This window comes from Denticeps clupeoides, chromosome 7 (assembly GCF_900700375.1).
Source record: "Denticeps clupeoides chromosome 7, fDenClu1.1, whole genome shotgun sequence".
Taxonomy (NCBI): Eukaryota; Metazoa; Chordata; class Actinopteri; order Clupeiformes; family Denticipitidae; genus Denticeps; species Denticeps clupeoides.
Window position 1 is genome coordinate 3289757 of NC_041713.1, and position 17122 is coordinate 3306878.

A 17122-nucleotide genomic window follows, 5' to 3' on the forward strand; every position below is an offset into this window, starting at 1 on the left:
CCTTACCAGCTAGGCCACCACAGTGTTCTGGGACTTCTGGTTTATAGCCGAGTGTGTTACCAACTCAGGTACTAACACCTATACTACTAACCCATTAACTAACTTTAACCGCTTATTCCTGTTTACTGTGGCCCCTCCCTGGGCACAAATGGACCGCGGTTAAAGAGTTAACCTCATTAATTCGCCTAATTTTGAATTCATGACAGAAGCACCTACACATAAAACAAGTCAAGAGAAAGAAATAAGTCAGGTGAATGACTATAAATAAGATGATAACGCAGCTGATTATTTAGGTAGGTGAGTCACTGGAAGAAGTGATGGGGCGTTATTTAGAACATTGGTGACAGCAGCATTAAGTTGATTTCATGGCTGTGTGGTTTCTTTCGACAGTATTTCTGAGAGGGGGAAAAATTTCTATTTAGCAGGATTCAAGAGGACCTGTCATTTTAAGTGATGTTTAATAAAGTGTTGTTTCAAATGAACTCATTATGAGGTTAGAAGCTTCGTAAGAGGGTAATGGGTAGCAGGCAGGTACAAGCCTTATATGGTTGGGAATTTCCCATCTTTCCACATCTGAGCCCATACATTATTATATTAGGAAAAGTGCTACAAGAGGAAAATACAGAAGTGCTTGAGTTTGAGTTCGAGAAGGCGGCAGGTTTAAAATGAACTGAATTATATAAAAGCAACCTCACTGTTTTTATTATTAGGTCTTGGATGGACTGTATTTATGGTCTCATTAATATCCATTGCACTGAATAATCATTAGGGCTGTAAAGTTGTAAAAATGAAGGGAATGGAATGGAGGAAATACTTATAATGAGCAAAATGAAGGGAATATGTAGGGACAGAAGATTCAACCAAGCTCCTTTTCCATGTTTAGCCTTAATAACTGATTTTTTTGGAATAGGTTCTGGCCATTTCATTGGTCCTAAAATCTGAACCTCCAACCAATCATGGAACTTTCCAAATTTTTTTTTACCTTTTGACTCCAACCGATTCTTGAACTTGTAATTCCCAAAAAGATATCATTGCTGGATGAGGCGAGACCTGCTTATTTTTGCCATGGTGTTTGTAAGGCCTGGCTCCGATGTCATTTCCTGTCCAGTGTTAATGGCGTCTTTTGCTTTCCTCCTGTCACCACATTTGTGATTGGCCATCTAATCACAGCTGAAATCTGCTCCTATGACTGCTCTTTGTCTCCCGTCGGGGACAGTCGCAGCCACCAATCAGAGGTGCAGAATGAGGTCATGGCCTCTGATGCTGTCACCACCACGTCAGTGGAAACAAGGTGTGGCATCTCAGGACAGATGCTCTGAACTCCACAGATAACCTCATATCAGTTAAATATTATTCATTCATCCATGTGCGTTTCTTGAGAATCACTCTTTCAGGTGAAGTAATGTTAATATTATCTTGTATATATTAGCGTGGCATATGAACCAGAAGACAATACAGTCCCAGGTTCAAAACCCTGCCTTGAGAAGAGTCCTTGACCAGACTGAACATCTAACTTCTGGAGTAAGAATATGTAATAATCATTCATTATTAAATAACGAATAATTCAATCATATATACAACTCAGTACAACTCAGAAATGCAGCAGAAATTAGTCGCTGGGATCCGTTCAATTGAAGACACTTGGCTAGAGCGCCCTCTAGTGGCGACTGGAGGAGATGGGCAGTGACGCAATGTGCACATCCCGGAAAAGTGTGGAGCCCCTGCTTGTCTTCGTTATTCTGGCTACAGATAATTGTATCAATCGCTCTCTTTATCATGTAGTCCACTCTGAAACACACTCCACTCTCTTAACTAGTTTACTAAACATACACAATCACTCGGTTTTAATTAGTTCAAATATAGATGGGTCCCTGTAACACGTACACGGCTCAAAATCAGTCAGTAACTAGTCTCTACCAGGTGGGATGATGGGAGGTGGAATGATGTAGGAGCAGGGCTTGGGTCGGGTCGGGTCGGATCGCCCATCGAGTCCTGATGACTTGTTGGCACCTTCTCATTACGGGGCGTGGACGCGCCGACCCGCCCGGTAAATTTGCTAGCCTCCTATTGGCCACAGAATCCCAACGAGCCTTTTAACATCGCGTCATGCCCGAGGAAAACCCTGGGTGTGTTGTGATTGGACGGAGCTTGAGAGAGGCGGGACGTACTTTCCACTAGGAGCAAAGCGATTGGTCGAGGCCTAACTGACGATTGACGCCCATGACGCGGCTGTCTTTACACTTCTGGGAGTCGCCATTTTGTCGTTAGCGTAGAAGAGGAGCGCAAGATTGTCACCCGTAAGCCGCGAATAGAATAAAAGGTAAAATTGCAGGTGCGTTTCTCTTCGGCTTACCTGGTTGTGTGGCGTTTACTAATACCTTCGTTTAGTTGGTTTCGACAAACTCGTAAAGTTATTCGTTTGCGAATATTTAAACAGGATACGGCTAAAGCTAGGTGCCGTAGCATGGCTAGTAGCGCAGGCTACATGGCTAGCGTAGGCTGTGTAACGAGACTAGTGAGTAGCAACTTGACCTGGTTAAGTTGACCAGCTGTGCGGCACGGAAGTAAGCCGAGTTTTGTTTGGCTCTGCCGTTATGGACTCGTGCTTTTGGTAGCATTGCACCCGAGTCCGGGGTAAAAGTGGACGCCCAGTCGGGTCCGGGTGTTAACCGAGTCCGTTCCTGACGGTCTGCGTGGTCTGGAAAGTCTGCTTACCTCCATATATTTTACTTCTGTGTGTGTGTGTGTGTGTGTGTATATATGTATATATTTATATTTTAACGCTCGAAAAGCCTGACTTATGTTTCACGCTTATTTATTTTATTACTTTCGGTCATTAACAGACAAATAATCTTAACCAGAGTGTAAAATTGACGAACTCGTTACAAGTAACGACGTGAAACGGTTCTAAAAGACAATAAAACCCGGACGTGTGCGACAGTCTGACCACGATTACAGCCACACCGACGTAACACGACCTCCCAAGCTCGTTTCCCCGGTAACCGTCACTCACTTTCCTGGTTCGCATGGGAGCTGCCCGGGTTCAGGTCGACCAGTCGGTAACGGTCCATACTACCCTTGTGCGTCGGTGCTGGCCCCGTGCTCCTGCTGCTTATTGTACATAATCGACCAAGAGACATTTTTTTTTCGATGACCAAATAAGGCGGACAGTCATATTACCGCTTCCGGAAACAAAAAAAAAAAAAAACGCATGTCATCACGTCTTTATTAGGCACGTGAACCTGGGCCGGGATCATGGTTCGTGTCTCCTGGTCAGAAAACTGACTTTCTGCAGTTAGAACTTTTGATTTAGTTCAGGAAGGGACGACACACATATAAAAAGGTGAACGTGGGAATAACGTCGGTGTGTGAAGGTGAGCCAGAAGTGAACGACGGAGGAACGACCGGCGCCTTTTTATGAAAAGCAATTCTACAGTAACCCAGTATTTGGTCAGTGTTTGACACACGAGTCAACTAAATTGCCTACAGCTTGGATAAACGGCGGTGAACCGCTTTCGTTGGTTCGTACTTTTGCACAGTACTAGACCTGGCCGTTACCCACACTGCACCATTCTGTTTAGTCTGTAAGCTAATGTTTTTGGGTTAATTTTGCAACCTGTAGATAATAGGTGATTTATGTGTTAGGGTTTCTTGGATTGCATGTTAAATGGGGAAGTGAGGTATAAACGATTGCCCTTCTCCCCCCCCATACTGTATTTTTATGTTGTGATTTTGGACAGTAACCGATTATGCACTACTTTGCTCTGTGGCTCCCTAACAGGGACGTGCGTATGGAAGTGGACGGCCAACCTAATCATTTACACCCTCACTGTAAATACTGTGCAGGGCGGAGAGGGAATGTTTAACTCTGTGTTAGGGGGTGGTAGTAGCCTAGCGGTAACACACTCGCCTGTGAACCAGAAGACCCAGGTTCTAATCCCACTTACTACCATCGTGTCCCTGAGCAGGACACTTAACCCTGAGTGTCTCCAGGGGGGGGACTGTCCCTGTAACTACTGATTGTAAGTCGCTCTGGATAAGGGCGTCTGGTAAATGCTGTAAATGTGTTGCCGTTGCCTGTGTGGGGAGTCAAAGGGAAGCACAGGGACAACGTTTCCCGCCATCGAGAGAGATTTGGCAGTCAGACCTAAAGCCGCACTTCCTTGTTCTGCTGCGGAGGTCAGTTTAAGGGGTCTGGGACGGAAGCGCGCGGGTCCTGGATGAACGGGGACGCGCGGTCAGAAGACGGCCGCTCCTGTCCCCTGGCCTGTCAATAATTCATCTGCTCCGGTGCTGAATAATTCAGGGAGCTCAGCTTAGTGTCGGTCGGGCGTTGGACGCTCTGAGTTACTGTCGTCTGGATTTGATTCTACTTCTGTCCCGGCATTTACGAAACGAGATTCTCTGTTCCACATGTTGCTAGAGTTCAGCCCGCCACGCCCACACACACCACAGCAAAGCGCACCTGGGGACTCTTTCCTTCTCTGAACACACACACCCACGCCCCTACCTGGCCATGTTCTGTACGTCATCGTTCTGTCCTGCCGTGTGACCGGTTCATCAGCTCTCTGTGTGTGTGAGAACTTCCTCGTGCAACTTTTTTTTTTTTTTTTTTAATAAATCCACACGTGACCACAGAGACCTGAAGATGCCGCGGCTTCATTTTTAATCCGAGTGTCCGTCCTGCGGAACGTCCAGGTATCTGTGGCTTGAAATAAAACGAAATAAATAATGTTAATTCTTTTCACTTTTATATATGTTGATGAGAAATCTGCTGAGTGGAAGAGCCAGAGTGGTCTCAGGTTCTTCACCGTGGTGTTTTGGCAGCGCGTCTCAATAAAATGAATAATGAATATGAGGCTGGCTGCTTCGGGTTACAGGTGGATTGGTTGGTCGCAGCGTTCGCAGTCGTCTCTTGCACCACTGAGCCTTTTGTGCTGCTCTGTCTGAAGGGACCCATTGGACCCTGACCAGCACTCTGTGTGTGTGTGTGTGTGTGTGTGTGTGTGTGTGTGTGTGAAATAAATGTTGTTGGGTTAAGTTTTTACTGTGGTAAAATGATACTGAGATGTCATGGAACAGGGCTGATTTCACGTGTCCCTCTCTTGTCACAGATCCGTCACCATGGGGAACATGTTCGCAGGCCTGTTTAAGAACCTCTTTGGGAAGAAGGAGATGAGGATCCTGATGGTTGGACTGGATGCTGCTGGGAAAACCACAATTCTGTACAAACTCAAACTGGGCGAGATAGTGACGACCATCCCCACTATCGGTAATGTTGTGTGTGTTACTGATCTTTTGCTGTGTGTGTGTGTGTGTGTGAGAGATGGAGCCTGAACGTCTCTCCTTCCTGCAGGTTTTAATGTAGAGACAGTCGAGTACAAGAACATCAGCTTCACGGTGTGGGACGTCGGCGGCCAGGACAAGATCCGGCCCCTGTGGAGACACTACTTCCAGAACACACAAGGTCAGTCAGGCCGTGCTGGGGGAAGGCTGGTCATGACACTGAAATTTCAAACTACGGGGGGAGGAAAAGCAAAACACGGGCACTTTTAAAATAATTGAGCATAAAAATAAATAAAGAATATTTGTCAGAACGGCATATATATATATACAACACACTACACACATAAATAAATTAGATAACCAATAAATAAACACACAAATAAATAAAGTATTTTAGTGTTTTTGCCAAAAGATATATGTGCGTTGAGCAATAATCAGGCCTGAAAAGTCCGGCTCGACCCGACATGGTTTTTAAAAGGCAGACTATTTTGTTGCACGCTAGGAGCGCTAGACTCCCGTTTCACCTCTTCAGCGTCCAACTAATATTAATCTCGCGATTAACAAAGGATCAGCTTATAAAGGATCTTGTTAAAACGAATCAGTGATCATTTTTATTTAAAAACATTAGCATTAAATACATTTACAGCACGCAAAACAATCAGCGAATCAAAGGGAAAGGACAGGTACTCGAAACTGATCATTTACCGCACAACCCGAAATGTTGGTATAAATTCCTATGTTTTTCTACCGCCCTAGTTAAAGGAAGACTTCCAGGCCAAAAATAAACCACCTCTCAAGACTGTAACTCCGCCCCCCTGCGGTGGCCGTGCGTGAACGTGTCCCCTTTTCCCTTCTTTTTGTGAATGTGACCTTGGCGGAGATCTGAGCAGCTGAGCATTTGTATTGCAGTTTTTAGGACGGTCTGAAACAGGAATGGGATAAAGCACGTGGTATGGAATAGGTTTGAAATGAGGGATCAAAACAGACTTTGGAAGATAAAACAAATCACATTTTCTTTCAACGTCTTCTAAAACCTGCACATTCCTCTCCTTTTGGAATTTTTTTTTTTTTTTTCCACCCTTTTCACACTCCTGTTCACCCTGCAGGCCTGATCTTTGTGGTGGACAGTAACGACAGGGAGCGCGTGAACGAGGCGAGGGAGGAGCTGACGCGAATGCTGGCTGAGGATGAGCTGAGGGACGCCGTGCTGTTGGTGTTTGCGAACAAACAGGTACACTATAAAATATTTTTTTTTTCCACAGCTCACGATCCTGTCTTTATAGTGACCTTTAACCCTGATGTTGCCCCTGTGCAGGATCTGCCCAATGCGATGAATGCTGCCGAGATCACAGACAAGCTGGGCCTGCACTCCCTGCGCCACCGAAACTGGTACATCCAGGCCACCTGTGCCACCAGCGGGGACGGCCTGTACGAGGGCCTGGACTGGCTCTCCAACCAGCTGAAGAACGCTAAATGATCATTCCACTCATGCCCTGTCCTGTTCATGCTCTCTGTGTGTGTGTGTGTGTGTGTGTGTGTGTGTGTGTGTGTGTGTGTGTCAGCAGCAGCAGTTTCATCTTGTCTCTGGTCGATCATCAGCATTGTTCCCTTCATCCCTGGAAAGTTTTTCTTACGTCAGAGACAGATGCTGGCAACTCTGAGTGAATGAGTGTGTGCGAGCGCATGTGTATGTGTGTCACTGAGCTATGAGTGGGATCAGTCCTGCTGTACCCCTCCAGCCCTGCTCCCCTCCTTCCTCTCTCTGAAGAAAAGAATGACCAAGGAATGACTCTGGTCCTCAAAAGGAAAGATTTTATTTAATCTGCGTCCCTAAAACCATCAGCGGACAGAGGCTCCGCCCCCCCCATCCACCAGCGTTCACTGTAACCTGTATCAGGTTGGGGGGGGACTAACACTTTCCCATCCTTCTGTTTCAACCGATCCGCTTCTACTCTTGTCTGTGGACTGATCTGCGCCCGTCCCACCCTGCGGTCTTCCTCACCTCCGCCCTCCATCTCCACCTCGCCATGGAGATCCTTTGTCTTTTGTTCTTTAATACTGTTACTTCAGAGAGGCTCTTCTCCCAGTCAGCCACCTGTTCCCTGGTGTTAAATGAATGGGCGGAGTCCCGGTGGGTCTGAGGGAGGGGCATGGAGTGGAAGTTGGGCTGAGGTGGACAGTAGAAGCCTTTCAAGAGCTCTTCCCACCTGAGTTCTTTACCTTTGTGTCATTTCTTCCCCTGAAACCTTTTTTTATTTTTTATTTTATTTTTATTATTATTTTTCATCTGTGTCTTCTGCTGGATGTTTTGGACACGCCTCCTGTGTCATCGCAACGTCCGGATCAGATTCGGCGCCTTGCAGATTCATTCCTTCAGACGGAGCCTCCAGCGCGCCTCCTGATTCTGAACCTTCAGAGGCGTGGCTTTGCGTGAATGCGGCGAGCTCCCATCATGCACTGCACACCCGTCTGCTCGCACCCCGCCCACCGGACACGTCTCCGTGTCATTGGTCCGCTGGTTCCGGCTGCGGCGCACATGTGGGTTGGACCATGCCCCCACCCCCCATGTTTTACTGACCTGATACTGACCTCATGCAAGGGAAAAGGTGACCCCTCACCTTTTCTGTGCAACTGGATTGCAAGAGTTTTTTTTTTTTTTTTTTTTTTTTTTTCTTTCCCTCTTTCCTTTTTTTTTTTTTTTTTTTTTTAGGGTTCATTTTGTTTGTGACTTTTTCATTTGCATAAATCACCAAATGTCAGTTTTTTTTTTTTTTTTTGGGCCTTTTATTCTGATCATATATCTACTGTAGTAAACGGAGGAATCCAGCGACGGTGTACGCGGCAACAGCCGTTACCCAATTCACACACACACAGGAACCGGAGTATAACAACGTATTTTAGCCGATTTATTTTCTCTCTATTAGCTGCCCTCGTTCAGATGTGAAGCTTTAATTTTCTAAGTTTCTGTTATGAAATGACACAAGGTGTGTGTCTGCGTTTTTTTTTTTTTTTTTTTTTTTTTTTTTTTTTTTTTTTTTTTTTCTTCTCTTTCCTTCTTAAGGTTTTATTTTTAGCTTTTATAACCCATCTTGTAACATCTAAGAAATGCACTATAATAAAGAGATCTCTATTATCGACGTTGCTCTGGGCTTTCCTGTTCATTTGAGGTTTTTACCCAAATCTACACATGATAATGTTCATGTGAAAAGCAATTTTCATACAGTTACCTTCATGTGCAAAACAAATTGCCAAAATAGAAAAAACTATGAGATAATTGTATCGAACAAGGTATTTTAAGCAGGACTCAAATACTCACAAAAGTAATAAAAAAAAAAAAACAATAAAAATATTATGAAGCTGCTACGTGGTCACGTTTCTTTCGATTGATAAATCTGAATATGAATGGAACCCAGGCAGCCCACGTCACGCAGGTGACGATAACTGGATGGCAAGGGAAATGAAAATCTGGGGGTCCCCCTTGGGGACAGGACAGGGCTGGAATGAACAGGATTTGACCCCCTGCTGCCTGTCTGCGGTCCAGCTGCGTTGGGAGGAAATGAAGCCCCCCCCCAGACAGGCACATTCCTTTATAGGACACGCTCCTCACCTTCACCTGACAGGTGACACCTCAGACTGTTGCCTTCTGTTCCCATGGCAACTCCCACCTGCATTTTAGGGCCACATGTTTTCTGTACAACTGGCTGCAAGTGGTGCTTTCCAGAGCTGGAGCAGTGGAATTGCTGCATGTCCTGCTCTTTATGCAACATCTGCTGCACTCCAGACGCATCTTTTTAATACCTCAGGCTTCCCCCAGCGGCAAAATTCATTATTAAATAAACCACCGGACTCATCGCTAAAATTAAGATGAACAAATAAAAATGATCCAATAAAACATAATCACTGCAGGAGCACTGCTCCTCTCTATCACAGTTCCACTTTGGAATTTTAATTAGACTCTTCAGATGCTTGCCAGGATTCGTCATGTGCTGTGAGGTTATATTATATTATCATATCAGAGAGGGAAGAAGTTCCACTCACCAGACCCCTGAAGACCACTCACATCTTACGGACTCCTCCTGATCTGCATAAACATCTGATATAAACTTGATCGTACAAAATCAAAATGCCAATTATCTTTTTTTACATTTTTGAATGTCAAAGGTTATTAATATTATGGACTACTATTATGTGAGAATTTGTTCACTTTAAAATGTAACGAAGTCCGTATGTTTGGGTGCACAGTGGGGAGCTGCGTTAAAAAAACTCAAATAAACTTGTTTAGAAGCAACTGTTGAGCTGCAGGTTTACCGCCCACCAGCAGAGGGGGTCCTGGTACTGGTGTCACCCGGCTGCACCATACAAGTGACAGTGACACAGGATGCATATGAAGCATTTTTGCCACACTGCACTTCTACAATTCACGTCAGCATGTGTGCATCTTTTCCCAGTGTAATCTGAAGTGAAGTGATTGTCATTGTGAAACACTAACACAGCACACGGTGACACAACGAAACGTGTCCTCTGCTTTTAGCCATCACCCTTGGTGAGCGCCCGGGGAGCAGTGTGTGGGGACGCACTGCTCTTACTTACAGCAAATGTTTAACAACGAACAATTATTACACAAAAACGGAGTATGAAAAGAAAAGAAGCGGGGAACGTCTCTGAATGGTCTATTTCTTCCCTGATGGAGTGCATCCTCAGTCATTTGTACGGGATGGTAGTAGCCTAGTGGGTAACACACTTGCCTATGAACCAGAAGACTACAGAGTCACAGGTTCAAACCCCACTAAATACCCCACTTAACCCTAAGTTGCTCCAGGGGGACTGTCCCTGTAACTACTGATTGTAAGTCACTCTGGATAAGAGCGTCTGATAAATGCCGTAAATGTAAATTTGACAGGAGGGACATCTGGTCATGTGGAGGCCGTGGCGACCTCATCGTTTGGCACGATTGTGAAGGGAGGCATCTCATCGTCCACGTTTACCCCGGCGGCCTGGTGATGTTCGACATGGACGTGCTAAAGCGACGGAGACGTCCTCCAGGGTCAGGTTGGAGATCCACAGCTCCAAAGCGTGTTGCCCTTGTTTCATCGCTCCTCTGTCTGAAATTTTCTTCTCGTTTCTCCCGGGTCAGTAACGATCTAAAATGGAGAAGATCCCGAAAGATCTAAATGTACGATAGACCGCTGCGGCTGTAACTGGCGCCGGTGGGACATCTGCTGTGAACAGGGACACCCGCCGCCAGGCACGTTCCCAAGATAAAATCTAAACAGGGCAGTTGCCCTTTAATCTCCCTGTCGGTATTACAAGATGAAACGGGCCCTGGACCTTCTGAAGTGATACACAGTGGTGACACGGTGACGAAAATAAAGATAAAAAGCGGCGTTCCTGTACCCGACTGATGGCGCATCTACCGGTCTCTGTTGCCATGTCAACTTCCCCATGCCGGCCAGGATCCTCCCTGAACTGATCCGAGATCAGTTTTTATCGTCCGAGTCACCTTATTCCCTGCCGTCAGGGTCTGGCTTGGTGTATTACTCGGCGCCGTTATCCGTATTTCCAGTTCTGAGATGCACCAGGCGTCTCCGTTCCAGTCTGTGGCACTTCTGACGCTTCCGTACCTATCAGCACTTCCCCGGTGGAGGGAAAACTTTTCGGCCTTGTGGGTCAGTAAAGTGTCGGGATTTGCTAATGCAGCGGCCCTCCATTTCCGCTGATGCGGCGCGGCCCACATTATCTCTGCGACCGGCCAAAAAGCCAATCAGCATCGGCCAGAATCCCAGACTGACCAGGGTGGGGAAAAAAGAAAGCGTTCAGTCGGAGACGTCTTAAAAAATGAAATGGAATTGGTGCGTACGTGTAAGTAGCATCGTGGTCTCGCGACTCCACGGTCGGGAGTTAAACGACTCTCCCCGCGTTGGCGCGGGTTTCCTCCAGGTTCCCCGGTTTTCTCCGGCCACCCAGTGGCACGTGCATTTTTAGGAGAAGCGCTGGTCCCCGCTTGCCGAGGACATCTCATGGCCAAGAGGATTCATTCGGCGCCCAGCTGGAGATTTGGTAACAAGAACAATTATCCGGGCGAAAGCGGTCCGGTGAGCACGATGGCTTTCTGAAGGCCATGCTGGATTTGCACTCCCAGGCCACAACCATTTGTGCCGAGGCAGTCCACGCACCGAAGACATTTAAAGGGTAATAATAATCGTTGTCCTCTGGGAGCCACAAACAGCCTCTGCAATTGAAGAGGAAATCGCCAGGTCCTTCTTATGGTCTCTGCGCATCTTTTTGTGTCTGACATCATTTCCTAAATACCCCAACGGCCAACACATTTCTCAACTTTTGTCAATGCAGACCATTTAAAAGGCCTAATCTGTCTTCTTTATTCATGTCTACGTAGTTTAAAAACCCTACTTATAATGGGAGGTAGTAGCCTAGTGGGTAACACACTCGCCTATGAACCAGAAGACCCAGGTTCAAATCCCGCTTACTACCATCGTGTCCCTGAGAAGGACACCTAACCCTGAGTGTCTCCAGGGGGGGACTGTCCCTGTAACTACTGATGTAAGTCACTCTGGATAAGGGCGTCTGGTAAATGCTGTAAGTTTTGGGTTATTGAAACCCTCTTCTGTCAATCCATCTCCATCCTTTCCCTCCTCCGTTTCCCTCTCTTCTCTACACTCCTAATACCAACACCAACCTGCAACATGTTATCCGGTGCGTCAATTCAAACGTTCCGAGAGGGGAACTCATGGTGCCCCGGACTTATCTTATGTAGTTTTATATGCAGGCTTTATGCAGATTGAAGCCATGGGGTTTAGGGCATCAGAGATTCACCTCCCCTCCTCTCAGCAGCCCCGAATGCAGGTTCGTACAACATGAGGTGTCGGGGTCTGTGATGCTGTCTGCGAATTTAATTCAGTTTTGTTTTCCCCCCCGCATTCTGCTACATACGGCGTCAGCGCAGTACCCGAAGCCACTACCCACTCAGGCTGCATCTTATGTTCTCTTCGAACATAAATATTTGCCTGCATTTTTAGCTTGCTTGCTTTGATTTTGAACATTTTTAACTATGCGGTTCAACGTGAGGAATACAAATGTTGTACAGGTGTGCGGTGTGTGAGGTGTGGCATGTTTAGTGCTCGTCCATGTCATATTTCCCTTCACCTCGTCCCTGCCGTGTGTCTGTCTACTGAGTTTTCAGGTAGCCAGATCTCCGAAGAGGTGTTACCCTGGAAACAGCACCTTATTTATTTATAGCATCCCGATAGGCCCGGGCAGGAGGGGAAAAGTGTGTGTGTGTATTCCACACACTGTGATGGCTGTTTGCAGCGATCAGAGACTCTATGTGGCAGGTAAACAGGTTTATGCTAGGACTGGTGCACCATGGGTAAGATAAAACCTACACAGAGACACACATGCAAAATTCCTTTCACCTGTGTCAGCATCAGTCAACCCAAATCAACCCATGGGAAGCCCACATGCTACCCTTCAATAATCTCTGGAGACCCTTTGAAGCCGGATGCGGGGAGAATTAAAGCTGGAGTGACACGTGACAAGCGTTTCTTCTCCCAGCCGGCATCCTCGTCCTTTTCATCTCGTCACCGTTTCCTGCTGCTACGTTTGTTGCTCCTAGATATTTCCCAGCTTGTGATCTCTGAGTAACTGCAGTCATTGGAAATATGGGTATTGGCACAGTGGCACACAGGGCCACGCAGTCGGGTTTATGCAAGCCGGCCCAGATTGGTTGGAATAACACAGTTTACTTGCACTTTTTAGTGCCATAAATGAACTGCAAAAAATTTGGAATTTCAAATGGGATAAATTCATGTAAAAGATTAGTAATATCATAAAAAAGATTTTAGGTACCTTATGCTCATTATAAATAATATTCTAGCATAACTTAAGTACAAGCTGCAACAACATGTCATTGTCAGAGGACCGTCATATATTGAATAAAAAGATCAGTGGATGAACTCGATGAACGATAAAGGTGCGGTATATGTATGTTAAGCTACACAGAATCCTCTGGAATGCGGACCTGCGGGCTTGTGGGAGGCGTGGCTGTCACAGCAGGGTGGGTAGGGGAGGTCAACTCGAGCTGTGCGTGAGAAGGACAGAGGACACCATCTTCTGGACATCGATCAGCACTCAACACTCTTACACAAAGTCACACGCAAGACACTCAAACACACACCCGCATGCACGCACACACTTTACACAAATGGACCTTGAAATGTTCTGAGTCTCACGCAGACGCTTGAAAATCACTGATCACGTTGGATGGAAAGTAAACTTTTGTAATGTAATGTGACGCAGAGGCTGATGGATATTCAGGCCACACCGTCCTAATGCAGCTTTTACAACTTAATGGCAGCTGAAAACAGCACTGTGGGGGACCGCCCACAACACGGCGGCATGCAGTCAACCGAACAATTCTGAATGGGTGAAATGGGTGATGTTCTTCTGTTCAATAAGCACAGAGTCAGTGCAGCAGAAAGCATGGAGTGGTGTCACAACGGGGGGACAGAGGACCCAGGCGACCCAGGCGATTTTTGCAGAGATCTTTGGTGCAGAGTCAGAATGCAGGCGAACAGGACAGATGGTGTGATGAGTGGTAGACTATTATGAAAAAGAGAGAGAGAAATGCAAAAAAATACATGCAGGTTACATCAAGATGTTTGTTCCCATTGTTTTCAATGTTATTCTGAAATTACAGCCTTACATGTACAGCAATACTTAAAAAATGAAGGAGGTAAAACAAAAAAGGTTTTCTTGATTGGATAATTTTTGTTTTGTTCAGTTGATGCACAGTCTTCGTGAGTAAGTAATGGCTGATTTATTCTTGTGAATTAAATAAAACCATAACAAAAGTTAATAAACCAAATAGATAAATTGAGAAAAAATCGTTTACATTTACAAATTAATTTCTGACTTTTGTAGGATCTGTCTTCAGGTAGTTCTAACGTATCTTAACATGAACATCTTCCATCTAAAATGATAAAAAAAAAAATCATGTTGCCACCATGTATACCAAATTTGCATAAATATACAATGTGGACAGAAAGCAGCCATATTAGCACAGCCTGTACGGAAGCATCTAGTTCACACACAGAGGGGCTTGTAAGGTGTCAAAGGCATCTTTGGGATTCATGTAAATGCATGTGACATATTGACGGCTGTCATTTATCAGGCCATCAGACATAATTACACAACAACAGAAATTATAGTTACTTTCACTTCTTCTTCAAGATCCAGAGAACTACAATTTTGTTCTTTGTTTGTTGTGTATTTAAATACATAAATCCTAAGGACCTTCGACCTTTCACTTGTGAACAAGTGCCAGACTAGTGCTTAACAGTTATTTGTAAAGTTAATCTTATTCACATAAGGGAGAACCGATGTTAAGGCATGATGTTAATTGCATTAAGCGTCCAGCTTTATTATAATTTCTTACTCGGTTTACATAGACACCGAAAGCCGCACTTTTAATCTCAGATGGAAGAAGCAGAGAAACAGGAGCATCAGAGCATGGTCCAACATCTGGCAAGCCCATTACAAATCTCCATATTCTGCAGAATCCTCCCCCCTGACAGGGAAGCTTGTTGAAAGTTAATAGTGACCTTTGAATGATGATTTATTTGGTTGTGACAGAACAAAAAGGATATGAAGGCAAAAGATAATCTATGTGTGTAGGGAAACAAACTCATACTCTCAGCTAAAAAAAAACATTCCCAGATGTTCTAGACAGAGATAACAAGACAAAAAAAGCAACTGGAAGCATACAGTAAAGCATATTTTAGAGAATAATTGCAGGGCAATGCTCAAAGCCCTGATGACATTTAGATTGCAGCACTCACGCCTGCCTCTGGGCTTGGATTCATTTAAATTCTTAGAGGCTTCGGGTGTTGAAAATAATAACTGAACTAAAAACTTTGCAATAAATGTCACCGTTTTTCAAAAGTGATGTTAATTAATTTAAAAAATGCTCTTAAACATTTAAACATGCTCTACAGGAGGCAGATCTGTGAAGATTTTGATATTGATGACAGCAGAGATCAGTCCAACAGCAATCTATAGGGAGGAAATTTTTTTTTTTTTGTAACAAAAATTCCCACAGGACTTTTTTTTTGCTGGTTTATGAACCATGTATGTGGTTTAGGGCTATATTAACAAGAAAATAATGATTGAACCCACACACGCCAATGCATCAGATACTCACCAAGTTGGCCAGTTTTTCCAGCTACACTCATTTTCTAATAATCAATCAAGTGACAGACGTTGCATTCACGAACACAGCATCATTCCATTGAAATGAATCATTGCTAAATGTATTCAGATATCCCCTAACAGTCATTTCCAGCCATTAAAGGCATTTACATAATAAACAATGTCTGGACAGGAGTTTTGACCAGAGTATATAACCCCATTTTTGTGCAATGAAACATTAATGTATGTATGACACAATAGCAAGGAAATGTGTTCCTGAATCCGGATTCATCACACAAGCACAATTTCATAAACTTAAGTTCCAGCAAGTTTGAGTTCACTAGTCTGGGTTTTTCATTTTGGAGCTGAAGTTGTTTGGATGCAATAAACTGCATAATGCAGTATAAATTCTATATAGTTCATGTAGCCCAACTATATTACTATTTTTAATGTATGCATGGTGCATTGTAATAAACTCATGTTTGTGTAACAAGATTCGGAAGTGAATAAAATTTCTCGCTCTGAAGCCTGGAGGCTCTTATTGGCCCATGATGCACACACACCCCTATACACATACACCAGTGGCACAAACTCTAGTACACACAGACACTCTGAGGCCCGTTCATGCTGCATGTATAAAAAAATGAATCTGTATGCAGTGATGTAGTAATTTAGCATTTTTCTGGTGGTGATGATATTTGCCCAAAAACAGAGCAGAGTGTGTGTTTGGTAGTAAGTGGGGTTTGAACCTGTTTATGGTCTTCTGGTTCATAGGCCAGTGTCTTGCCCAACCTTGTCATTTTTGAGGTGAGACTCTAATTCATAAACTCAGTGGATGTTTTTGAGAGGTTTTGTTCTATTGGGTTATCCATATACATACAAGTGGCACCAGTGTTGACAACAGTTGCTTAAATGGAATCATGAAAATTTGTGAGCTCAGAGGGTGTATCTTCTTGGACAGATCAATTTGGACTCATGCCTCACATCACAAGAACACCAAAAGGAGGAGTCAATGTAGCATGCTGGTGTGAATAGAATTGTGGGAAACACACATGCATCCTTGATTTGAGGCATCTTACAACGCTGAGGAGACCAAAACCACGACTCTTTCTCAAGAGTCTCTTACAACCACAAGCTGAAAATTGGATGTTCCATTAGGCAGCATTATTGGACCATTTCAGACATACGTGATCTACCCAAACAGAATGATCATTATTTTCTCCCATCTTTGTAAGTTAGATGGATTGGGTGAGAATGACCTGTATATAATATTACATATTTTTTTGTTGTTATGGCAATGGGGTGAAATGCATTAATATATTAGAGCTTGTTTTGTTTTTACCCCAGCCCTGCATAGCCCCATAACTGTAAACCCCATGAGCATGCCTAGAGGTGATGTTGCAATGGCGTACATGCCTGGAGCAGCAGCAGGAATGGGAACAATGTGGAGGGAGATTATGGATTAGTTGTAGTACTTCGAGTAGAGAATCAAGATGAGGAGCCAAGTCGATTAATGCACAAACTGCACACAATGACAAAGCGAGTTCCAGCTGGCCAGAGACTGATTATGTAGGAGGCACATAACTTACGCATTGCTCCTGGTGCTGTGAAGGTAGTCATGACAGTAAAAACA

General features: G+C 44.6%; 1 protein-coding gene across 2 annotated transcripts; it reads left to right on the forward strand.

Moving 5' to 3' along the window:
* Nucleotides 1-2248: 2248 nt before the first annotated feature.
* Nucleotides 2249-7936, forward strand: arf2a (ARF GTPase 2a). Of its 2 annotated transcripts, none has more exons than XM_028986329.1 (5): nt 2249-2320; nt 5115-5272; nt 5357-5467; nt 6393-6517; nt 6602-7936. In XM_028986329.1, the coding sequence occupies exons 2-5, from the start codon at nt 5125-5127 to the stop codon at nt 6761-6763; spliced, it is 546 nt and encodes a 181-aa protein (XP_028842162.1). In that variant the 5' UTR covers nt 2249-2320; nt 5115-5124; the 3' UTR covers nt 6764-7936. The 2 variants fall into 2 exon arrangements, with proteins under 2 accessions (XP_028842162.1, XP_028842163.1); XM_028986330.1 differs by having other exon boundaries at nt 2252-2332.
* The last annotated feature ends 9186 nt before the right edge of the window (nt 7937-17122 follow it).

Coding starts and splice junctions, on each gene's coding strand:
- arf2a (XM_028986329.1), top strand. CDS start 5,125: ATGGGGAACATGTTCGCAGGCCTGTTTAAGAACCTCTTTGGGAAGAAG. Junction 5,273..5,356: donor GACGACCATCCCCACTATCG/GTAATGTTGTGT, acceptor TCCTTCCTGCAG/GTTTTAATGTAGAGACAGTC. Junction 6,518..6,601: donor TGGTGTTTGCGAACAAACAG/GTACACTATAAA, acceptor GCCCCTGTGCAG/GATCTGCCCAATGCGATGAA.